General features: G+C 38.5%; 1 protein-coding gene across 2 annotated transcripts in view; it reads right to left on the bottom strand.

The window, feature by feature from the left end:
- Positions 1-6,061: 6,061 nt before the first annotated feature.
- USO1 (USO1 vesicle transport factor) overlaps positions 6,062-26,340 on the bottom strand; it is a 91,164-nt gene continuing 70,885 nt past the window's right edge. The window contains exons 14-24 of one of the 2 annotated variants that reach the window (XM_032400545.1): positions 20,728-20,838; positions 20,275-20,393; positions 19,941-20,122; positions 18,911-19,032; positions 16,087-16,225; positions 14,574-14,737; positions 13,572-13,661; positions 10,821-10,919; positions 8,966-9,073; positions 7,519-7,734; positions 6,062-6,789 (exon numbers count right to left, since the gene is read on the bottom strand). In XM_032400545.1, the coding sequence (XP_032256436.1) occupies positions 6,700-6,789; positions 7,519-7,734; positions 8,966-9,073; positions 10,821-10,919; positions 13,572-13,661; positions 14,574-14,737; positions 16,087-16,225; positions 18,911-19,032; positions 19,941-20,122; positions 20,275-20,393; positions 20,728-20,838 (1,440 nt within the window). In that variant the 3' untranslated portion in view covers positions 6,062-6,699. The remainder of the gene's footprint in view (positions 6,790-7,518; positions 7,735-8,965; positions 9,074-10,820; positions 10,920-13,571; positions 13,662-14,573; positions 14,738-16,086; positions 16,226-18,910; positions 19,033-19,940; positions 20,123-20,274; positions 20,394-20,727; positions 20,839-26,340) is intronic. The other variant, XM_032400546.1, reaches the window with a different exon arrangement.

Raw genomic sequence — 26,340 nt, 5'->3', positions numbered from 1 at the left:
GCCCTCCACATATGCTTTAGACTCTGTCCCCACTCGCATTCAAGGACATCATTTCAGCAACTGTAAGCCTCCTGTTCTCTGGTTGATTATTCCCATCCAAAATCTTTAGATTTTCTATTTTAAAATCTCTCTCACTCGACCCCACACCCTAGTCCAGCTATGGCCCATTTCTCTACTGCCCATTGTATTAACACATCTCAAGAGTTTTCTATGTCTGTTGTCTCCAATTCTTCCAGTCTTACTTTTCTGAATTTTCTATTACTTGTAACCCATTACCTTAAATATTATAACTTCACAAACTCAACAAATTTTTTTTTCCCTTGAATACTGGTAGTTACTATGACTCAAGATTATTAAATTGGGAGAAAGTGTGCTTCAATACGAGAAATCCATCCCTGAAATAGCAGTACATTGGAATAACCTTCAAATGTGACTAAACTAAGATTAAAGAAATGCTCATGTCCAAACTTGAATAGAGCAAGCACTTGAGAAGAGCCAAGGACCGAATTAACGGCAAAATGGAATAAAATGTGCAGAAATAAGAACTTTTTAGGCATTAAAACCAAAATTGACAGGCAGGTACTAAGGATGAGTCTGAAATTTCATTTGTAGAATCAGGTAAGAGGATGGTGCCGTTCAGCTGGGATAAGCATACAAGAGGACCAGATTTAGGGAAGGTAGGAACATGGATTTGGTTTTAAATATGTTGGGTTTGAGGTGCCTTTGTAAGACCAATCAGAGACAATGAAGGGGATATGAAGCTCAGAGAAGAGAACTGGCCTGAAGAAAGGCATTTCTGACAGAAACGTCTAAATTGTGGTTGGTAAGCTTTATACTATTGTATGTATTATTGACCAATTTGACAGTTACTCTGACCTGTGTCATTGTCCATTTGCAAAGAACCCAGCCTGGAATTAATTAAATAAGGTAGGGTTTAACACAATCATTTCCTATTAAATTTGCCACTCCCTTCCAACTGTACTGTCCCCCCTCCCCCCTTATTTTGAGAATATCTGACAGATTAAGAATTAAGGTTCAAGAGAGTAAAAGTATGTGGCATCCCATGAGCTTCACCTCCCCTCCATACCTCTGTGGAATTCCCTCCTACATAGGGGCAGGACCTAACTTGCTTTTAGCCAAAAAAGTATGGCAAGGTAATGGAGGCCACTCCGTGATTATATTACTTTTTTTTTGAGAGGGAGCGAGCACAGAGGGAGAGGGAGAAGCAGACTCCCCACTGAGCAGAGAGTCTGATGCAGGGCTTGATCCCAGGACCATGAGATCATGACCTGAGTCAGAGGCAGATGCTTAACTGAGCCATCCAGGTGCCCCGGTTATATTACTTTATATTGAGCCTCAGCCTCGCTACCTGACTGGGGCTACAGGTTTCCCTTGCTGGTCTGATGAAGTAAGTGAGCATACTGAAGGGTCCTAGGAGGCAAGGAACTAGAAGTGACTCCTAGTTGCTGAGGGCAGACTCCAGCCAACCACCCAGCAACAAACGGATGCTGTCAGTTCTATAGCTATAAAGACATAAATTCTACCATCAACGTGAAAGAGCTTTGGAAGCCTGTTCTCCCCCAGGTAAGCCTGCAGATGGGAACACAGCCTGGCTGAACTGTGACTGCAGCCTTGTGATCCAGAGCAGAGGGCCTGGTTAAGCTGTGTCCAGACTCCTGACCCAAAGACTATGAGATAATGTATGTGGTTTTTAAGTCACTAAATTTGTGGGTAAGTTGTAATGTGGTACAGAAACCTATGTAATACTTAAGCTTTTATTCAGCTCATCCTACCCTAAACATGCTAACTTTTTTTGCTGCAAAACAGTTGCCTACTTTGTTTTATTTTTTACAATTTTATTTATTAGAGAGAGAGAGAGAGCGTGCACAAGTGGGGGGGAGGGGCAGAGGGAGAAGCAGACTCCCCACTGAGAAGAGAGCCCGATGTGGGGCTCAATCCCAGAACCCTGGGATCATGACCTGAGCCAAAGGAAGATGCTCAACCGCTTAACCAACTGAGCCACCCAGGCGCCCCTACTTTTTTTGTTTTAAAGGCTTTTCTTATGCAAGCACATTTTGGGTTAAGAACACAACAGTACAAAAGAATCAGAAAGTCTGCCCCATGGTCACCACAGCAACTAACTCACATCTGTCTACCACGTCAGTGATGAGGAACAAGCGGTTTCATAGGGGCATTAGGAACATGAAATGTCACAGAGACGTGAAAGCACTTTTTTAAGTGAAGAGCTGCAAAATGGCAAGCTTTGCCACTATAGATATTCCTCTAGAGTTAGAGAATAATAAATGTATGGATATATGTATGTGCTTTAATAATAAATTTATTTAAATAAATCTAGAATTGGGGCGCCTGGGTGGCTCAGCCATTAAGAGTCTGCCTTCGGCTCAGGTCATGATCCCAGGGTCCTGGGATCGAGCCCCACATCGGGCTCCCTGCTCGGCGGGAAGCCTGCTTCTCCCTCTCCCACTCCCCCTGCTTCTGTTCCTGCTCTCGCTAACTCTCTCTCTGTCAAATAAATAAAATCTTTTAAAAAATAAAATAAATAAATAAATCTAGAATTAAAAGCCAGAACTGGAAACCAGATATTAGAAATTCATGTGTTTACATCCTCACAGGTGGAAAAATGTAATTACAAAATGGTCTCATGTTGTTGTAATGAGTGAAATCAAAAGTAGTAATTGCAGCAAGGGCAACGCGTAAAGCCTTTTCAAACTAAAACAACTAGTCACAACTGCTTACGGTGGATATGGAAAAAACCTATGTCTAGACAAAATTAATTTCCAGGATGGGAAACCACATCTTAAGATAGATATGTGTCACATCTTAATGTTTTCCCTCTGGCTTAATTTTCATTTTGAAAGATTGTAGAAAATCCTAAAGTTTCTGAGTTGTAGATGGAAAAATTGCAAAAATAACTTCTCGTCAGAGTTTCTGGTAGGGAAGCAAGTCATTAATTCACTAATGGGGCAATTTGATAACTTGCATTAAAAAAAACCCTTTCACATGATATAATGTAATTAAATATTTTCTTCAGATACTTAAGTTCTGTTTGATTAGCAGGGCAGAATTCTTCAAAAACAGGTTTAATTAGGTTCACTGTTAAAGAAAAACTGCATCAATAGAATGTTTCATTAAAGCAGTTCTCATTTTTCATTTTCCAAAACACACTAGGAAATCAGTTTAAAGCTCAGAGCTTTCTCAGTTTTTCCCTTAACTCCAAAGCTCAAATTTGCTCTGGGGTAAGATTATTTCATTGTGCATTTAACATGACTTAAAATTCCTTCCTCACTATAGGTGTACCTGGGTGGCTCAGTTGGTTAAGCATCTGATTCTTGATTTCAGCTCATGTCTTGATCTCATAGTTTTGAGTTCAAGCCCTGTGTTGGGCTCCATGCTGGGTGTGGAGCCTACTTAAAAAAATTATTTTTAAAAAAGATTCCTTCCTCACCACTAAAGACTGAGTTGCTCAAAGACCTAGCTCTTGGCTGCCTTCTCTCCCCACTCATTCCTTACAAGAACTTATCCTGCTGGATAGACTTAAATACCATCTATATATTTTTCCAGTCCTAATGAACTCCAAGTTTCTATATCCACCTGCCTATTAAACATATCTATTTGTATAAATGTATCTGCTTGGGTCTCAGATTTAGCAAGCCTAAGAACACAATTGTGGACCACCACCCCAAACTGGCTCTTCCAGTTTTCTTGAGCTCAGTAAGGGACACCACCTTTCCCTGGGAATTACTCTTGACTTTTGACTTCTCTTACTTCCCTGCTCCCCAGTCACATGAAATTCAAAAAGTCCACATAGCTCTACCTGGAAAACACATACCCAATCCTACCACTTTAGACACCTCCACCCATACCGTGTTGTCTGAACTACATCTGCTTTTGCTTAGACAGTGGCAAGAGCCTCCTCCCCATAGGCAGTTTGCCACACAGCAGAGAGTAATCTGTGAACCAGAAATCAGACCTGATCACTCCTCTGGCTTCCCATCAAACTCAGAAAATAAAATGCAAACTCCTTTCCAGAGGCTACATAGCACTTGACATCGTCTTATGTACTTGTTTACTGCCATTTACTCCTCCAGAATGTAAGTTATATGGGAAAGGGACTTCGTATTATTCACTGCTATATCCCCAGTGCCTACAGAGGTACCCAACACATTACCCACTCAATATTCATTGAGTGAATTAATGAATTTTGCTCTAACGGTAAAGGTGTTGATGAGCGTTATGAGGCCCTTACCTGGCTGCAACAAAACTTTGAAACTTAAGGACAAATGTGTGTTGTGCTTTATGACAAATGCTCTACTCTTGCAGCTCTCTGAACGTGGCAACTGCCTTTTGAGTGGGCTGGCACATGGGCATGGGGTGGCGGGGAGGCGAGGAACACGAGCAAAAGCGCAGTGAGAGGTGAAAAAGCAGGATATGTGCTGTCATAGCAAGTATCTTGGTGTGGTTGTAAAATACACTCAAAGGAAGATAAAGCTAGAGAGCAGCAGAGTACAAAGGGTCTTACCAACCCGGCTAAGGACTCCAATGGTAGACAACAGCAATCTCTTCCACTCACGTGTGTGCTTGGGAAAGCGCACTGGGTTGAATACACAGGATGGTGGGAAGGTGGGGTAGAGGCAACAACCATGCTGGAGGCAGCCACTTTAGGAGGTTCCAGAAGCAATCCAGGCAAAAAACTATGGCTACAGTTAGGACGATACCCCTTTGGGCTCCAGTCTAAACTGTGTAGCCACAAGGCCTCCATGTGTCTTCTCTACTCCAGGCCTGCCTGAATGACAGCTTTGGCAAACTATCACTGACTTTGCAGATGTTTCTTTCTGAAGATCTTCGGTACTTCATCATCTACAGAAGTCTTTTTTTTAAAGATTTTATTTATTTGAGAGAGTGTGAGAGAGAGAGAGAGCGCGAGCAAGCACAAGCTGGGGGAGAGGCAGAGAGAGAAACAGACTCCCCGCTGAGCAGCGAGCCCAATACAGGACTTGATCCCAGGATCCCGAGATCATGACCCAAGCTGAAGGCAGACGCTTAACCAACTGAGCCACCCAGGCACCGCCCCCGCCCCCCGTTCTAAAGTCATCTACAGAAGTCTTATTCATACTTCTGACCTATTTTTCTTTATCCTTATAACAGTAGCCTGAAATACAGTCATTAGCCATTTTTGTTCATTACGTGGTGTCAACTCTCGGAAGACTTTATATACTCTGAGCTGGTCCAGTGATAGCCACGAGGTTCTTGCAGGGCAAGGGGCAGAAGCGGGCTGGGGCCCTCCTGGGTGCTCTGTAACACACAGCCACCCCCCTTTTCAGGACACAGGAAGATACTTCTCCTCTTTCAAAAGTCTGTGCCCCTTAATGGACTGCTCAAACTATTCCTGACGTCAGGAGGCAGATGACACACATTATCCCCCAACTCTTGCTGTCTTGCCTTTAAGTAAACCTCTTTCTTTAAATGGAAATCACTGCTAAGAACTCCAGGGCTCAATTTAGAAACACCCAAGCCCTTCTCCAACCTCTTCTGCTTCTGTTCCAATTAGACTCTCCAGTCTTATGGAATCCTAATGAGTTTTGAACGGTAAGACTGCTTTTAGCAGTCAGTTATAATAATGTACTTTTAGGAAGAGAACTCCTCTTACCACTGCCACTTGCCTCAGCTTTTAGTAAGAATAAAATACTTTCCTCAAAAATTTAAAAAAGGGAACCATGACCAGGACCAGGGATTAAGTGAACATAGTATCTATTTTTATTATGAAACATTAAATTTTGACACATTGTTTCATTTGCTTTTTAAAAATCTATTATCTGACTTAAACCTATTCAGCAAAAATGCCAATAAATTATATAAATCATAGTTCAGGTCTTTTTAAAACTAGGTCCATAATATGTTTCATGATAATCAAATAACGATACTAAACCTGAATTGTACGAGCTGTTAATTTGTAATGTTTTAAAGTTTAGCTTAACATAAAACCAAAACCAACCACATGCGAATACGCTGTTGCAAAAGTTTCTTAGAAACGCCCTCCTCACCTGTGTGTGTCAGAATCCTTCTGTTTCTTCCCTGACGTACACAATTCAGCCAGATCAGGTGTCAAGGCACTTGTCCTAAACTGTCCTATCCTGCCTCATAGGAGTCACATCGGATGCAGGGCTGATGATATCCCCTGGCCTATGCCACCTTGCCTTTAAGTAAATCCATTTCTTTAAAGGGAAATCATTAGCTAAGAAGCCCAATACTCAATTTAGAAATAATGATTCCAATACACATTAAATCAAATGTGTTAGTACTTAAAGTCACATATTCTGAAAAGTGAAAATAATAGACAAATACAGAACTTGTGTAAACAACCAGTAAACTAAGATAAATAGCACTGCCACCACATGCTTTAAAATGGTGTATTTTTAGTGTCTGAAATTCTTTGCAAATTATCTTTTGGGACAATTCGGATGAATTTCAATAAAAGATGTGTGTTCTGCAAGAAGTTAGTTTTAGCGTTTCCAACATGGGTGGCATCATTTAAAAAAATACATCAATAGTCTTATTAGTGAGTGTTTTCCACTTGGGTTTCTAAATCTTTATTTTCTGTGGAGGTAAACCAAAGCACTGTCTTAAGACTCCATCTTCAAAGTTATAATACAATCTCTATCATTCCTAGAGATCTGAAAGCTAGATATGACCCTGGTCCTTGCCATCATCTTCATCTTCATCTTCCTCATCATCCTGGTCTCCGGATTCAAGTTCATCCTCTTCTTCTACCTAAAGGGAATTGCACACTTATCATTAGTAAGATTTGATCACTTTGTATTTAACACATATTGACACACAGTCTTTGACAAATTCTTTATTCCAGTAATTGTAGATTACAAGCCATCTGATTTCCCTGATTTACTGCTCAAGGCTCTCTGGCATTTTTTTTAAAGATTTTATTTATTTATTTAAGAGAGAGAGAGAGAGAGAGAGAGAGGAAGAGCACAGAGGGAGAGTGAGAAGGAGAAGCAGACTCTGTGCTGAGCAGAGAGTCCAACTCGGGGCTCGATCCCAGGACCCTGAGATCATGACCCAAGCCGAAGGCTGACGCTTAGCCGCCTGAGCCCCCCAGGCGCCCCTCTCTGCCATTTTTACTATGAGATGAGATGTTGCAGGTTAACTTGCTAACAGGCGGCCATACCTCTCTAGACACAAATGGGGATCAAACATGACAAAAGAGAATGGCACATGTGAATGATGAGAGTCTTGTGACCACAGGAGCAAATCAATTCACTTGTAGACTCAAAGCCCAAAAGAGAACAGCTAACAAATGCTGGAAACTGCCTGTGTGTCTTAAGTCGATTCACTGAACACCATGAAAACAGTGCGGACGATCCTGAATTCATGGACCTACGTATTTACACCTGTGATACGGATATGGAGGCACAACATTGCCATGCTACAGCACAGTTCTTTAAAATACACCATAAATCAGTTTTGGAAACATTTCGATCTTACCGGATGACCAAGTTCCTTGAGTTTATTCTTTAATGAAAATATTTTCTGATCCTGATCAGCCAACAGCACCAACAGGTCATCCTGTTCCTTTTTAGAATCTGTAATATCCATCTCGAGCTTGTTTTTCTCATTTTGTAAAATAGCAATGGTACTGTTAGATGCATCCAGCTGCTCTTTAATAGCAGTTCTTTCCTCAGACAGAGCCTTAATTTCATTCTAGGAAAAGAAAGGGGAAGATCAACTAATCTTAGTATTCACTCTCATAGGGTTTTTAACAAATAGTTTCATTCTTTCTCTTTTATTTTTAGGTTCATTCTTTCTATGAAAATCTGAGGGTTTTGGGGGGTGGCGGTTTTGGGGATAGAACACACACACACACACACACACACACACACACAAACACTCTCATCCAGTAACATGAGAATTTACGTTAGGCCATACATCAAAGATGGTTATTGTGAAAAATAGAGTTTAACATCCAAAAAATAGTTTTAAGTAGCTATTTTTCAAAAAAAACCTAAGAGATAATACCATTTTAGGTAACCAGAGGAATAAATAAAGACACAAAACATTTTACAAGAGGAGCCTGATGGGCATAAGAATTAGAACTCAGGTTAAAAAAATTTTTTTATCCCAACTTCATGCATACAATCAAATGGGAAAGAAAAGTAGCTGCAAATAAAATCCATGGCTTAAAGATAAAATAATCCAACCACAATCCGAAAGGCACAATCACACATTATCTTCTCTTTTCCATGGTTGTATTCGTGCCTTCTAGTTTTGTTACTTTTATCTCATTCTTCTCTACATGTTGCTTATTCTGATTTCTCTGTCACATAAGCTGGCAGGATCTATCGTGCCTGCGTCCTTAGCCTAATGGAAAGCCTACGTGTGGCTTGTGTTTTAGCCAAAGCTGTACTCTTTATTTCTTTTTAAAATGTTTTTAGATTTATTTATTTATTTGAGAGAGAGAGAACACGAGCGGGAGGAGCAGAGGGAGAGGGAGAGAATCTCAAGCAGACTGCGCTGAGCGTGGAGCCCAACACGGGGCTTGATCTCACGACCCTGAATTCATGACCTGAGCGGAAACCAAGAGTCAGACGTTTAACCAACTGCACCACTCAGATGCCCCTGTACTCTTTATTTCTTATTGTGATGAGAGATTGACAAGAAAATTTAACTTTCAATGATCTCTACTTTCAAAGTACATTCATACACATTCTTGCTTTATATATGTGCTATCAGTATTTGAAATGGCACTTAAAAATCTCCACTTGTGCCATCCTCACTCATCCAAATAGCAATGCACATGTTGTGAGCGAAAATTACACCCTATTAGCTTTCCTCATACATCTAAAGATTTGAGAAACTCAATGAAATCAGATCAAGTCTCCTGGAGTTTATGTCATAGGCTATGCAATAAGTAAAAGCTCCACCACAGAGCAACCTTCAAGTCATTCGTGTCCTGTAGCAATGCCAACAGCCGGCTGTCCCCATCGGTGGCCTTTGCAGCCATTCCAGCTCCACTCTCCCCTGGTGCGGCAGCTGACTTTGCCTCAAGGTAGAAATCGGAGGGGTAACAAAAAAAAAGTTTCTTTAAAGCACAACCAAGGTGAAATCCCAAAGGTGATTTAATTTTCTCGCTATTTTGAAACTGTATGTCGAGTAACCGAAAACAGAATTCCTCGTGTACCGACACACACTACAGCGCTCTCCCTGGAAGGCCGCGGTGCCTACAGTGGAGCGGGGGTGCTGGGGCTGAGGCAGGAGAGCTGAGGCATCAGATCTCAGCCGAGCACGAAGAAGGCTGGGTTAGGCAGCCTCAAGGTCAGACCAGAGCGGTAACAGCATTTAATAAGCAGAGAATAGTTCTCAAAGCCCTTTCCTCACAATATTTCTGTAAGTTAAGTCCACACTGTTACCTCAGAGAGGCAGCTGGGGAAATTGAGCTGAATGCTATTAACTGGTGAAATGTAAAGTTTTTTTTGTTTTTTTTTTTGGCTTTTTAGATTTTATTTATTTGAGAGAGAGAGAAAGAGCAAGCATGGGGGGAGGAGCAGAGGAAGACGGAGAGAAACTCAAGCAGACTGAGCAGAGCGTGGAGCCCGATGACGTGGGACTCGATCTCATGACCCTGAGATCACAACCTGTGCCGAAACCAAGAGTCAGACACTTAACCGACTGGGCCACCCAAAATGCAAAGATTTTCTTAAGTGCTCTAGGAAGTATTCCTAAATCATGGTTTTCCAATCTTTCCCTGCCTTTTTTCTACAAAGAACTGGGAAAGAGGGTGCTGATGTAACAAATACCTAAAAATGTGGAAGGGCTTTCAGAATTGTTAGTGGCTGGAAGAGCTTTGAGGTGCATGTCAGACAAAGCTGGAACTGCCTTGAAGAGACTGTCGGATGTTAAAGGCAATTCTGGTGAACGCTCAGAAAAAAAGGGGAACTAGAGAGAAAGCTTCTAGGGTCTTGGAGAAAACATATCATCATGAATAGAATGTTGGTAGAAATATGGATGGAAAGGTAGTTTTGGTGAGGCCTCAAATGTAAATGAAGAACATGTTACTGGAAAGTAGAGGAAGGTGATCCTTGTTATCAAGTGGCAAAGTAATTGGCTGAATTGTGTTTCAGTACTCTGTAGAAAGTAGAGCTTATAAGCGATGAACTTGGATATTTTGCTGAGGTGATTTCTAAGCAAAGTATTAAAGGTGTGGCATGGTTTCTCCTTGATGCCTACGGTAAACCATGACAGGAGAGAAATAACTTGAAGAAGGAATGTTAAGCAAAAGGAAATCGGAACGTGAAGATTTAGAAAATTCTCAGCCTATCCCTATTGCAATAAATGATAAAGCATGTTCTGCTGAAATATCAAGGACGCAATCAACCATTTCAGCAGAAGCTGGAATAGAGACAGGATGATCCAGGAGGGCCTTCTTGTCTGATGGCTTGGATCCCTGTGTATGGCATGGTTACTAAGAAGGCTTTTGACAATTCTAGACCAGCAGAAAACCTGCCAGCTTGGACTGATGGACTGAAAGGGACACAGATGGGATAAAATACAAAATACCAGCAAAATGAACCATTAAATAACTGATTACACGGACCTGGGGAGTCTGACTGTAATGTGGCTGCCACCACGGCCCAGAAGCCTATGTGACTAGACCTGTGGCCAGTAAGTCACCTAAAGGGAAGGCGCTATCCTCTCCAACACATTCGCTACTATTACAGAGTGGCTGAGAAATAACATCTTAACCTTGTGTTTACTAACTTGCAGGAAAAAAAAAGTAGTAATTAACATACAAATGTTTCTGTTTTCTGTAACAGCTCCTGCTTTTCTGTCTGCAGTTTGGTGATCTCCACAGATTGTGAGTTTAACTGTGACTTTAATGTTGCCAGTTCCTAGGAGACAAAAATAGTTGAGTTGTAACATGAAATAGCATTAATTTCATCAAGGAAATGTCTATTTACAGGAAGAAATTTAAAATTATTTCCTTTCTTGGCCCCTCTGTCTAAAATCACAACCTCCAAGTTTTAAAATCTAATTCTAAAAAAACTATCCTTGAACTTTGGGTTCAAGATAGAGAATTAAGCAAGTTCCTTATACATATTCACCTCTGCTTCTTCCTGAGATCCCATGTAAAAAAAATCATAAGGTGGGGGAAGAAGGGAAAGAAGGAAGGAAGGAAGGAAGGAAAGGAGGGAGGGAGGGAGGGAGGGAGAGAGGGAGGGAGGGAGGGGAAGGGAGAGAGAAACCCACAAAGACAAAGAGAATAAGAACAAGAGCAATAAAATTGGAGAATTTCAGAAAGCAAATGGCAGTGGTAACTGACCGCAGCACACCTGAGAAAGCTAACAACCTAAAGTGATGTTCCAGAAAGTTGACCTGCTACCTGACTTGCAATGCATGACTACCAAAAGGCTTGGGATCTGGTACCACCAGTTATCTCTGGAAGTGTGGGTAAAAATGGGGTCAAAAAGAGCGGGGCTGGTTGAAGTCTGCTTAGGAAGACCAAGGGATCCCTGTTCCAATCTCATGCATCAGGCAACTGTTCCTCTTCTCCTGGCCAAAGACTAGACATTTATTATTTGGAAAGGGAAAACAGGACATTTTTTAGACCGCAGGCCTCCCAATATAGATGAAAGTGGTTAGTACTGTAGTGAAAAGGAGGGAATTAATCAAAAGTTTATATAGCATTAATGTTGAAATTCCCAACCTTCTTGCCCTCTCCCCACCAAAAATGCACATAACCATGTTCTCAACCAGGGGAATCTCCCTCACAATATTTGACAATGTCTGCAGACATGAGGTAAGTGGTGGGATGCTGTCATGTAAAAAGCTCTTTCGTTCTCTGAAAACTTTCTATCACGCACATATGTGGCTTTCCTCTGATTTGTTTTTTTTTCAGTTACCTAATGAATGACATAGACATTATATAGACACTGAGATTATGGACAATTTTAGTTTTCTTTTTTATACAGGATTTTACTATATATTATAAGAAACAAAACTGTCATTTAAAGTATCTTTTCTTTTTTTTAAAGATTTTATTTATTTATTTGACAGAGAGAATGCGAGAGCAGGAACACATGCAGGGGGAGTGGGAGAGGGAAAAGCAGGCTTCCCACTGAGCAGGGAGCCCGATGCGGGACTTGATCCCAGGACTCTGGGATCATGACCTGAGCCCAAGGTTAAGATGCTTAACAACTGAGCCACCCAGGCGCCCCAAAATATCTTTTTAACAATGTAAAATTGATAAAATAAATTACAGAAAGTAAAAAACCAAAGGAATTGTCTTCTTTAGAAATATCTAAAGTTTCATTGGGAAACACAAAGAGTAAAATTTTTACTTGGGACTTAGAAACTAAGATCATTTATTAATAACTTAATTCCCTTTTATTTTAATACAGTTCTAGTATAGGTAGACTTCATAAAACCAAAGTGGCATATTAATTTTCCTCAGACGAATTTATAACTTATAAATCCTTAACGACAAATGATTTTTTTTGAAAAGCTTGATTGTAGAATCTACTCTGGGGTACATGGACATTATCAAAATATGACACAGTTTCTCTGTGTACAGTCATTCTTCTCTCAGATCAGCCATGTCAGTGGGCTAGGACCGCATGACTACTGGAGGAGAAGGAAGTCAGTCCTAGGCTGGTGGGGTTGTTCACTTCTTCCTTTAGTATTACTTTTTTTTGTTTTTAAAAAAGAAACAGAAGAAACATACGTTCCTTTTTTATAAGAAAGGAAGGAAGGAGGGTAGGACAGAAGAGAAAGGAAAGGAGGAAAGAAAGAAAATTTTATAAGGAAAAAACACAACTTGTTTAGGGATAGTATACAAATGAGCAATCTGATACTTTTCTAGGCTTTTCTTTCAATATTTAATTCTATACATAAGTAGTTCTTTTCCTTCTTTTCTTGAACAAATACATTTAATATTCTCACCGGATAAAGTTAAATGTGCACTACCAAGTCTCATACGAAATTATAAATATTACAAATAACCAAGTAGGAAAAAATTTAATTTGCTTTTCTAGACATTACAAATTACTACAGCAGAAAAAGTTTGTTTTGCTTTTTAGGTAGTCATCTAATTGAGATATACACCAATTTATTCCATTTTCCAATTCTAAAAACAAACATTCTTCTGCACAGAATGGCTTAAACACTCAATACATTTAACCATGCAATTGTCATGGTCAATAGTATATGAAAATTAGGCATAAGATTTTATATCTTCATATTTGCAGCTTATAAATATACTTAAATTTTCCTTAATTGTTAGTTCACGGATAATCTACAAATAACCTGGGTGAGATGCTCAAATCTGTTATAAAGAACATAATTAAAAAATAAAAACACTTAATAAAAAGCAAAATACCATTACCATATAATTAAAAAACCTTCTGGACTTTCAAATAACTCTCTTCACTATCAAGTTTTGCTTACACTAACAAAGTAGTTCTTGAGTAATGAAACCACACGGCTGTTACTCTATTACAATTAAAACAACACAAACTAGAACTTGGATCAAGCCAGAAAATTACCTGTTTTAATTCTGCAATTTGTTCAGAATCTCTAGCAGAAGCTGTTGCTGAAGACTGTTCATTTGTGCCAGGTGATGCTTGGGAAGATTTCTACAAATAGCATAGAAATGAACTATGAAATCAATTCAGTCTAAAGAGATAGGAAACAAAACAAAGCTGTACATATATAAGCTATGCCTTATAGAGGTTTACCAAAAATTTCACATCAACATTTCAGTTTTTATATCCAAGATAAAACTTCAACATAGCACACACTGTCTACAACTTTTCCATAGCTAATAAATTTATACTTATACCACGTAATTTATTAAATCTAAGCACTTAGGAGGTCATATGGAGAAAGAGCATAAATACAGGTATTAATAGAGTGATTTCCATGTATTAAAAGAGCTTTATACGGAGTAGCTCATTTAATTCTCACAATAACAAAACAGATACGACCACTACCAATTTATAGATCAGGAAACGAGTGTAAAGAGGTTAACTAAGTTGCTTAAATTCAATTAGTCAGAAAGTGATGAAGCTTTAGACAGTCTGACACCAAAGCTCAAATTCTAATTTTTTTTTTTTAAGTAAACTCTGTGCTAAATGTGGGGCTCAAACTCATGACCCCCAGATCAAGAGTCACATGCTCTACCAACTGAGCCAGCCAGGTGCCCCCCAAAGCTCATATTCTATTTTTTTTTTTTTTTAAAGATTTTATTTATTCATTTGAGACACAGAGATAGAGAGAGAGCATGAGCAGGGAGAGAGGCAGAGGGAGAGGGAGAAGCAGGCTCCCCACTGAGCCAGGAGCCCGATGTGGGACTCGATCCCAGGACCCTGGGATCATGACCTGAGCCGAAGGCAGACACTTAACCATCTGAGCCACCCAGGCGCCCCCCAAAGCTCATATTCTAAAACCTTACTATGACACTTTGGCTTAAGAGATCCAGGAAAATAAACAAGCAGGATAATGAGAATTATTCTTGACCTCTTAAATTTTTTTTAACATTTACTCACCAAATTTTCAATCAGAGAGTCCTTTTCAGCCAGCTGGCTTTGTAAAAGTTCCTGATTACTTTTTAATTCTTCTATCTCTTCTCGTAACCTACCAATTTCTTCTGGTTGAATGCCATTCACCTGAGTCCCATCACTGTAAGAACCTTGATGCTGATTATCTTTTCCTATTAAGACAGGAATAAAATTTGAAAAGCCAGCATGAAACTTAAGTTTTTCATTTCTTGAATGAAAAGATTTAAATATAAAAATATAAAATTTCCTTAATTCAATTACTTTGGCAGCACTTTTATAAGCACATTTCATTTTTGCAAAACAGCGTATTGATAGAAATGGTGAAGTGATGATATTTTCAGGTTTCTGGGAAGAAAAACAGCATAGTCTTATTAAGACTAAACTGCATGGTTTGGTGATCTATAATTAAGAATTACAGTAGTTTCGGGGCTCCTGGGTGGCTTAGTCGGTTAAGTGTCCAACTCTTGGTTTCCACCCAGGTTATAATCTCAGGGTCGTGAGATTGAGCCCCATGTTGGGCTCTGTACTCAGCGCAGAGTCTGCTTGTGATGCTGTCTCTCCCTCTCCCTCTGCTCCTCCCCACCTCTCTAAAATAAATAAATAAATCTTAAAAAAATTACAGCAGTTTCAATTCCAATTTGGTCAATAAATATAAGAGAAAACAAAATCCCTTTTAAAACCTTCACAAAGGAATAGCTTTCTATATGTACTAAAATAACTGACAAATTATAGTTATAAATAAGGAAGTGAAAGAGGTAATTTTTTTCTGAAAATTTTAGTCACCCTCATATAAATAAAACAAACTGTATTTCTAAATAGCTAGCATTCCAATCATAGCACTATAGGATGATACTATTTACAAGCATTTGACTCTTATCATGTGCCAGGTAATTAACTAAAATTTTATATATATTATTTCATTTAATTCTCCGATGACACATATGCTATTATCAGTTCCATTTTGCAGATGAGGAGATAGACAGGTTAGAGAAGTCATTCCCGGCTATACATAGGAATCACCCAGGCAGCTGGTAACAATTATTGATGCTTGGCTCCAACCCCAACTAATTAAATCAGAAACTTGAGTGGGGTCTCCGCATGGGTGGCATTTTAAAAAAAGGGGGGGAGGGTGCCTGGGTGGCTCAGTCGGTTAAGCATCTGCCTTTGGCTTGGGTCATGATCTTGGGGTCCTGGGATCGAGCCCTGCATCGAGCCCCGCATCTCTCCCTCTGCTGCTCCCCCTGCTTGTGCTCTCTCAAATAAATAAATAAAATCTTCAAAAAAAAAAAAGGGTCTCAGGATATTCTAATGTGTAGCCAAGGCTGAGAATCAATGGATCAGATACTGAAACAGGTAGCAAGGACTTGGGAGTTCAAACTCTGATTTACAAATTTGTTTGTTACAGTGATTAAGGTTAGAGAAAGACCAGTCCACAAGAATAATCTACTTGATTTAGTCCAGCTCTGGGGACACGGTAATAATTATGGCTAGCTGTACCTACCCAGCTGTACTTTAAGAAGATTGTACTGATCTTTGTGTTGCTGAATCTGAGATACTTGCTGTGTGACTGCTGTCTGGAGCTGTTCGTTTTGACATTTTAACGTAGAAATCTGCTGCTTTAATTCCTCAAGTTGCAGATCCTGTGAAATAAAACATAATTCAAGTGTTTTAATTTATACTAATTAGCATTAGGAAAAGGAACAAATTAAAAATCAGAGGTTATTTTGGGTCATGGTGTGAAAGTATTCAACAGTTCCAGAATCACTCAACAATTAAGTAATAATACATTAATGTATGCACCAAGGTCAATTAACATGCAGCACAAGTGTACAATTTCCAGTAAGGCCCCATTAATAAGCACCATGGCACAGCCTGCAATCTCACTGCAGTTACTGGGGTGGGGGACGGTCAATTTTAAAAACTCCATTTTATGGTCCATCAAACCACTTAAGAAATTTATACCAAACTATTTAAGAAACTTAGTATATATATACATGCATCTACACTACTTTTAACATAAAAGATAATTCTAGAACAGAATATTTAGAAGGCCAAGAAAAGAACTTCCAACTCTCACCACCCTAATATAACTAGTTGGCATTTGATCTATTTCTTTATCTTCTGCTAATTTTTTCCCAGTTCAAGTGTTTTAAATGTGTCATACTCAGTCCATATGTCATTTTGTAGCCTTTAGTTACTATTCAATTGTTAGTTCCTCATACTGCTACTTTTTCCGCAATCATAACTTTTAATGTTTACTCAATATCAGTAGATGCAATATAATTTACATTTAAAAGCAACACTGAGGCTGCTTTCCATTTTTCTAAATAATAAATATTATTACAATAAATATCATAGTCATATTTTTGTTTTCCTGAATTCTGAAGAATTTCCTTAGGATGGATTCTCAAACGTCATTCAGTTCATATAAACATTTTATAGTTCTCAATGCTTGTTGCCTAATTGTCAAATGGCATTTTAAATGGTGAGAATATTTAAAATTAACATTTCCAAAGCAGACTCATTATGGTAATTGTGTCAAATCACTCTTTTCTTCTTCTAAATTAACCACATTTATCAGCCCCAAGCGTAGGCTGTAACATCACATTCCAAGTATTTCTTTTCCATTGCTCTAAAGATATTACGTTTTACCATCTGGAAATGACTCCATATTTGTACTAAAATATAGATGAAAAATCCTAATAACCATGGGTAGTTTAATGATTTAAATCTGAATCGTTCAAAGATGATTCTAATTTACTGATCTGCTTATAAACTGAAAAGCTCAGACTGAATGCTAAATATACCACTATATTTTTATTCTTAGAATTCCAATCTCAACAATATAGACTGTGGGGAAGAACACACAGGCAGTTCTCATTTAGAGAGCTCTACCCAAGCTCTTGCCACACTTGCCTCAAGCTATGCATAGTCAGCAGGGGGTGGAGGGCAGTGCAGGGAAGGGGGTGCAACCGCCCCACATGGACAGCCACCAGTGTATTGTTTTTAATGACCCTAGCATTTTAATGACCTCAGTAATCTCATTTTCCAGATAATACTGCAGCACTTTTTAGGATTCCAGTCAAGGTATATACCACAACGAAGAATTAAATGAAAGAAAAGAACAAGAAACACACTTTGAATCATGGAACACTACCATCAAAAACTAATGATGTAATGTATGGTGATTAACATAATAAAATATAATTAAAAAAAAAAAGAAACACACTTTGAAGAAATGTAATGGAAAGTTTAAGGGGCTCAACACAGTCCAAGCGTGGAGGTTCTGGTATCCTGCCGAGAAAACGTCAGTTGATGATTTCGAGAGGGTAGTTTCCATTCTCCACTCTAATAAATCAGCTCCCTCTTGTTCTCAGCATCGTCTACTCAGTCGTGCAAGACGGAGATCTCAGGATCATATCTGACCCGTTATGCTCCCTCACACCCACATCCAATCATTACCCCGTCCTGCCACTTTCATCCGCTTTGGTTTCCACATTTCTCAGGTCTGCCCCCTCTACAGCACACAGTAGGAGTTTGAGAGTCCCAGTAACACACGCTTTTGAATCCTGTTCCACCAACCACTGAGTGACCCTAGACAACTTTAAATTCTCTCAGTCTCAGATTCCTCATTTATTCTTAAATGAAGATATTAACTACTTTGTAGGGATGCTATGGAAATTAAATGAAATAGTGTTTAAACTGTGTTTTGTGAGCACCTAGAACACAATAAACAAAACACAGCGGCTGTTATCACCATCAACGCCCCAGGTCCCTCCCCTAGCCCACCACAACCACCTCCTTCTGGAGGTCCCTCCCTCTGGCCTTGCCTCTCAAATTTCTAGCTGGTGCAGCCACCAAGTGTTGTTCTATGTTCATGCCAGTAACATTCCTGCCCCTCTTCCCGATCTTTCCTTTTGCGCAGCTTATTCGTAGCTATCCGTTTGGCACTCACATTGTTTTCTCCAAGCCCCTGCTCTTACCTAGCTAAATTAGGTGCCTCTCCGCTGCCACACACCTTCCAGGAGCTGCATCACTAGACTTAGTATGTTATGTGTGTCACAATACCCTATTTATAGTTTTCTCTCATTATGACCGTGATAGGGGAACATGTCTGATTCATGCCTTTATCCACCACATGCTGCACAATGCTTAGCACAATAATAAGCTCTCAGTTTGTTGAATACTCAGATAGTTTTGAATTATTTAGGAAAATGAGCTTTACTTTCTGTATCTTCTTGCATATGAAATGCCAGGAAAAATTCTTCCCCAAAGTAGAAAAGTATCAGTACATCAGACAGTGTTTACAATTTATCAGTACATACTTGTTCTCGAATCATATTTTTGTAGTGAGTCACAATACTGTCATGCTGTTCTAATGTTTTCTTCACCTCTTCTTCTTTTTTATCCTCTTCACTGGACTTATAAATAGCCTTAGTTATCACACCTATAAAAGAAAGCTTATTAAAAATGTATTTTAAGGGGTGCCTGGGTGGCTTAGTCGTTAAGCGTCTGCCTTCGGCTTGGGTCATGATCCCGGGGTCCTGGGATCAAGCCCTGCGTCCGGCTCCCTGCTCGGTGGGAGGCCTGCCTCTCCCTCTCCCCCTGCTTGTGCTCCTTCTCTCACTTTGTCTCTCTCTGTCAAATAAATAAATAAAATCTTAAAAAAAAATGTATTTTAAAAATTTAAAATCTGGGGCACCTGGGTGGTTCAGTTGGTTAAACGACCAACCCTTGATTTCAGCTCAGGTCATGATCTCAGGGTTTTGAGATCGAGCCCCCACATTGGGCTCTGCACTCTGTGCAGAGTCTGCTTAAGATTCTCTCCCGCTGGGACGCCTGGGTGGCTCAGTCGGTTAAGCGTCTGCCTTCAGCTCAGGTCATGATCCCGGAGGCGGGGGGGGGGGGGGGGGGCCTGGGATTGGGCCCCGCATCGGATTCCTTGCCCAGCAGGGAGCCTGCTTCTCTCTCTGCCTGCTTGTGTTCTCTCTCTGACAAATAAATAAATAAAATGTAAAAAAAAAAAAAAGATTCTCTCCCGCTCCTTCTGTCCCTCTCCCCACTCACAAGTGCACACGCACGCGTGGGCTCTCTCTAAAATAAACAAAATCTTAAAAAAAAAAAAAATTTAAATCCTATTTTATTATTAAGACTTAACCAGCAAAAACATATGGCCTAACTGCCTGACAGATAAGATATAGTCTTTCCAATCTTATTGAACGCCAAAAATCCTTCAATGAACTATAAACCAAGAGCTAGGAAAAAAAACCCCTACTTTGGGCTGTGTCCAAAATATACATATACAAAATAATCATAGGTATTTTTTAATGAAAATCAATATAAACTTTGTCTTACCTTCAAGTTCTTTTACCAGCTTCGTAAACTCATGATCAAATATCATGTATTCTGGACTGGGAAAGTTTGGCTGTGGTTTCTGAGATGCTCTGGAATACAACTCATGTTTGCTAATAAATCCTAGTTTCTCTATGAAGTTTTCTTTGCCAATCCTCTTCTCTATTAGTTGTTTTAATTTCTCTCTACAGAGATAAGCATATTGAGATGCTTTAAAAAAAAAAGTTGTAACAAAACATAAAACTTGGTCTACACTACACTTTGGCAGAAAAAATTTATCCTTATCACTTGATGACGTTAGCAGGTTGTTTCCCCCTAGCATTTTCCCCTTACTTACTTCATGTAGCTCTCAAGTGAGTTATCATTGAAGTAAATTGAAATGCCCAACAGAAGGGCACACAAGCCTTGGACCAACTGCTCTTCCTCGCCAAGATTTTCTGCAATTTGTCCTGTAAGCTGAAATTTTTTGTTAAGGAGACTAACGGTTCATAGTATCTAGAGTATTTTACTTTACAGTTTGAATTTGACACATATTTTATGTAAGAATTTCTACAAAAGCTTCTATATCAAGCTAAAACAAACATAAAACATAGTCCGAGCAAGCATAAAACAAACAATGGTACCAGACACACACATATATACACACAGCATAAGCATCATCACCACCTTAACAGCTGGAAAAGCTGCAACACAGATGAATTCAAATATTTAGAATACAGAACTACCTCTCATTGAGAGGAAGAAATAAGAATAAATACTTACTCATATCTTACTGAAACATAAAGGATACAAATGGGACATTGGCTGAATTGTGAAGAAAATGCGTTACTGCAATGGGACAGTTGCTTAGCCAGGTACAGAGCAGCATTAATAATCCAACTCTTGTCTGTATTTTGCTTCCCTGCAATAAATAGATAAGTTGACAGAAGTCTCATTTTATTTTTTTTTTTCAAACTTAACGTTGCCCTAAGATCCCTCTCCATTCGCATTAAAATATCTTTAACATCTTATAAAAGATATGTTAGGAATCCACACATAAAAAATTGAACAAGAGGTGGGCGCCTGGGTGGCTCAGTTGGTTAAGCGACTGCCTTCGGCTCAGGTCATGATCCTGGAGTCCTGGGATCGAGTCCCACATCGGGCTCCAGGCTCAGCGGGGAGCCTGCTTCTCCCACTGACCCTCTCCCCTCTCATGCTGTTTCTCTCTCGCTCGCTCTCTAATAAATAAATAAATAAAATCTTAAAAAAAAAATCTTTGAACAAAAGAATGCATTCTTGTGTTCTCTATGGGCTGTACTTCCCAAAATGAATAGAGAGCAGAAATTAGAATTGATTTATGTTCGGGGCGCCTGGGTGGCTCAGTCGGTTAAGCGGCTGCCTTCGGCTCAGGTCATGATCCCAGGGTCCTGGGATCGAGCCCCGCATCGGGCTCCCTGCTCGGCGGGAAGCCTGCTTCTCCCTCTCCCACTACCCCTGCTTGTGTTCCCTCTCTCACTGTGTCTCTCTCTGTCAAATAAATAAATCTTTAAAAAAAAAATTGATTTATGTTCATAAATATATATCAAGTTATCTAAAATACTGCTAGTGGAAAAACCTGGTCTGCTAAGGAAGACGCATGATGTGGGTACTTGAAAAAATTTATCAATCTGAAAACACTTTATAGTAACATAAATTTGCCTAGATGTTTCAATCAAAATTTTAAAAACAAATTTCTGATAAAAGGACAAATTCTACCTCCTTCAAAAATTATCAGGAAAAATAAAAAGAAATAATCTCCTGAATTATTTAGTCAAATTCCATTAGAGAATATATTCCCTAACAAGAATAATAAATAAACCACGTTGCAAACTCACAACATGCCAGATAATGAGAATCACAAATATAATGAAGAAAAAGATTTATTTAAATTAGCTAACTGCCCCAAACCACTACTATACCCCTGCTAACTATAATTAAACAATATTGAAAACTAGCACATCCATCAAAATGACACTTTCCTACATTTTAATAAACACATTTATATCTCCTATGTGGGATAGTCTCTTAGCTCATAATATTGCCACTGCCCATATTACATTACATAACCTATTTTTGTTTAAGAGAACAAAAGTGGTTTGAAACAAATAAATGGAATTTAGCACAGTAATGGATTACTTTGAGGTAATTTCAGAAAATATCCAAAATACAATTATTCAAAGCCAGACAAAGAATGGATTTAAAGTAACTATCACTGTGTTTTGAAAAATCACTCAAAACTGTTGCAATTTCATGAACCTTGAGGTCAGTATCTTGGCCTTTCTATAATCTATTTTCAAGTATATTTCACATTTAATTAAACAAATTCAACCTAGACTTCTTCAAAATGATCTGCCAAATAAGCATTAGCTTTCACATGATGCATTATTCTTACGTTTTCCTTGCCTCTCCGTCATTACCATGCCCACGGTATATCTTCATGTTACCCAAGTAGATTTGAAAGTTAAAAAATATAGTTATTCTCAACTGACTATGTGCCACAGAGAACTTTCAACTAATTACTCAAGTAAATAAATACAAATATTTCATTGATTTCCCCTAGTTATATATAAAAAATTTATTATTACTTGGAATACTATCTGCAAGTACCAAAAATACCTACATTGTATATACAGGGCATCCTATCAAATCACTGGCTGGTGTCTGAATAAACAAAATGTAACTAGATTCAAATGTGGATCTTCTAGGGTGGGACGCTGGGTTAGCCTGGTGATGGGTATTAAAGAGGGCACGTTCTGCATGGAGCACTGGGTGTTATACACAAACAATGAATCATGGAACACTACATCAAAAACTAATGATGTAATGTATGGTGATTAACATAACAATAAAAAATTTTTAAAAATGTGGATCTTCTAGAAGTACACCTTTTGGGGTCTAACTGAAGGATAAGAACAGCAAAGTTAAACAAAACTAGTTAGAATCAAGACAGAATGCACCACCCCACTTAAACTATGGCAAAAAAGAAGATAAAGTACTCAGGAATGAGCCTAACCAAAACTGTGTAACACCAAAATGAGGATGGGGCACCTGGGTGCCTCAGTCGATTAAGGTTAAGTGGCAGACTCTTGATTTCAGGCCAGGTCATGATCTAAGGGTCCTGGGATTGAGCCCTGCCCACCACCCCCCAATCCGGGCTCTGGGCTCAGCAGGGAGTCTGCTTCAAGATTTTCTCTCTCCCTCTGTGCCCTCCCACCCTGTTCTCTCTCTCTCTCAAATAAATAAACCTTAAAAAAAAAAACTACACAAGGAAAATTTAAAAACACTCCTAAAGAGCACAAAAGTAGACCTAAATCCATAGAAAGACGCCATGTCCTTAGACAGAAAAACTCAAAATCATGAAGATATTAATGCTATATTAATCTATAAAATTTATGTAATCCAAATAAAAATACCAAAAGGTTTTTCTTCTCCCCACTGAACTAAACAACTTGGTTCTCAAGTTCATATGGAAAAATAAAAAAGCAAGAATAAACTGTAAAAAAAAAAAAAAGAAAAGAAAAGAAAAGAAAAAGAATAATGAGGTGATACTAGGTCATAAACAGACAGGGATCAAGGGATAGAACAGAAAATCCAGAAATGATTCATCTACAAATGGGAATTCAGTAAAAAGATAGCATATAACCATTAGTGGGATACAGGAGGACTTATAAAATGTTGGGACAACTAGCTAGCTATCTAAAGGTATCAGATAGCTAAAAAAAAAAAAAATTGAACAAACATTTAAGTAAATGCAAAAAATGAAACCAGAAAGCATGAGATGAAAATATGGGCAAGTTTGTTAAAATCTTTAAGTGGGGAAGGCCTTTTCTAAGTATGATATAAAATGTAGAAGCAATAAAAGTCTGATACAAAAAAAAAAAATCCAAAATAAAACACCAAGGTCAAAAAACAAATGACGTATCAGGAAAAATATATTTGTAAGTTATCACAGATAAGGGTTGAATTCCTTAATATAAAATGAGTTCCTATAAAATTAGAAATGATTTAACAACCCAATAGAAAAATGAGATATGAACTATAAGAAATGAGAGTTCACAGAAAAACTTTAAGTGGTGTATAAACATACAGAAAGTTATTCAACCTTTTGGAAAGAGAAATGCAAATTAAAACTAAGAGAACATTTTTTACCTCTCAATAAGTTGGCAAAAATACAAGTCTGATAACATACTGTTCGTGAGGTTGTGGGGAATTACATAATCTAACCCACTGCAATCTTATTTGATTTTGCTGGTGGTTCAAAATGGTACTAGGTTGGAAAACAAACAAACCAGTGGCTATGCATAAAAAGCACCTGAAGACAACAGAAGAAATAAATAATAGGAGGCAGGGAACCACGACAGAGGTGGGTAGGGCCAACACTTCTTACTGTATACTTTTTATATCATTTTAATTTCTAAATCATGTATATACATATATATGTATTTTAAAGTACATACATATATGTTTAAAGACTGAATTTAATTCTAAGAGTGGCAGTATGGTACCAGTGAAAACATTTGGCTGGGAATTAGAAGAACCAAATCTTCCACTGCCCTACCTTGTACAAGTTCAATATGCTTTGTGGGCCCCAATTCCCTCATTCAGTTAACCAGAGGCCTTTGGATTAAATAATCTCAAACACAGAAATTAAAAGGATAGGCTCTGAATACCAGGATTTGTATCCTGGTTCTAAAACTCAACAGCATGAAACCTTATCATTATCCTTCAGTGGGGGAAATAGTCAATACCCCTTTCATTAAGCTGTGGAGGGGATTAAATGGGTTAATACCTGTTAAAACTTATAACAGCATATGGTACACAAATAAGTATTCTATGAGTGCTATAAACTATGAATCATCCCTTCTAGTTATGCAATTCTTTGCTCTCTACCTACTAAGTAGGACTAATGCCCCAAATTTAAAATAGATGGCAGAATAAAGTTTGAACTGGGAAAATGAAAAAACAGTAAAATTGTTGGCATGAATTTTATTTATTTATTTACTTAATTTATTTTTTAGATTTTTTATTTATTTGACAGACAGCGAGGGAGGGAACACAAGCAGGGAGAGGTGGGAGAGGGAGAAGCAGGCTTCCCGCGGAGCAGAGAGCCCGATGTGGGGCGCGATCCCAGGACCCTGGGATCCTGACCTTAGCTGAAGGCAGACACATAACGACTGAGCCACCCAGGCGCCCCCATAAATTTTTTTTTAAGCCTTAGTGAAATACAGGTGCTCCTTGCTTTGCTACATTAATAAAAAGTTATGCATACTAGAAATATACAAAGTGAGGACTGTGTAAGAATGTTTTTTGTGCAGACTATATTATTCTGATGCTCATCAAACCATGATTTATAATGAAGAAAATGGAAGATAATTAAATGTCTGAAAATGAGATGGTTAGCTAACCAATCTGGTGAAATATTATGCAATCATATAAATGTTTATTTAGTGTTTAATAACTTGGAAAATATGTGTAAGAAAAGATGCAGAATACAAAATGGAATCTAATGTATGATCACTCCTATGTAAATAAACAGTCTAGGGGCGCCTGGGTAGCTCAGCTGTTAAGCGTCTGCCTTCAGCTCGGGTCATGATCCCAGGGGAGCCCCGCATCGGGCTCCCTGCTCAGCGGAAAGCCTGCTTCTCCCTCTCCTACTCCCCCTGCATGTGTTCCCTCTCTCACTGTCTCTCTCTCTCTGTCAAAAAAATAAATAAAATCTTAAAAAAAAAAAAAAGAATTAAAAAAATAAAATAAAATAAACAGTATAGAAAATAAAGACTGGGAATGCCTGGCTGGCTCAGTCGGTAGAGCATGCAACTCTTGATCTCAGGGTCATGAGTTCAAGCTCCACATTGGGTGTGGAACCTAATTTAAAAAAAAAAAAAAATTAACCAACCGTTACTTTTGGGTAGTAGAATTCCTACTTTCTAGTCTTAATTTTTTTTAATTTTCCAAAACGAAAAGAAAATAAAGTATTAATAAGTACAAAATTGCTATAGTATTTGTCCAGTGTACAATTACAAACTGTCAGTAAGATCAATCCAACAAAATCCTGATCAAGCTACTCTATCCTCCAAAAAATAAAATTAGAAATTAGACCTTAAAGGCTATCAAAACATTCTATGTCATTGCATTCTGATCTTCTGATGGATTCTTCACAAGATAAATTACCCAGAATAGCCCAAAAGAAAAAAAAAAAAAGCCACATTCCACTTTCTAGAATAATTTCATGAAACTATTCATTTTGTTTATATGTTTATATTTGAATGATTGTTTATAGGTTCAAGTCAAGAAAAAGCACATATGTTTTCTCAGCCCCCAAGAGTGTATGAACCACTGAGAGTTGGAAAAACAAATGGATGCTGAAATTATAATTTCAGCGCAT

The sequence above is a fragment of the Phoca vitulina genome, unplaced genomic scaffold (genome assembly GCF_004348235.1).
Source record: "Phoca vitulina isolate PV1807 unplaced genomic scaffold, GSC_HSeal_1.0 scaffold3, whole genome shotgun sequence".
Taxonomy (NCBI): domain Eukaryota; kingdom Metazoa; phylum Chordata; class Mammalia; order Carnivora; family Phocidae; genus Phoca; species Phoca vitulina.
The sequence above is the reverse complement of the archived record's forward strand: the minus strand, read 5'-3'. Positions and strand labels throughout refer to the sequence as shown.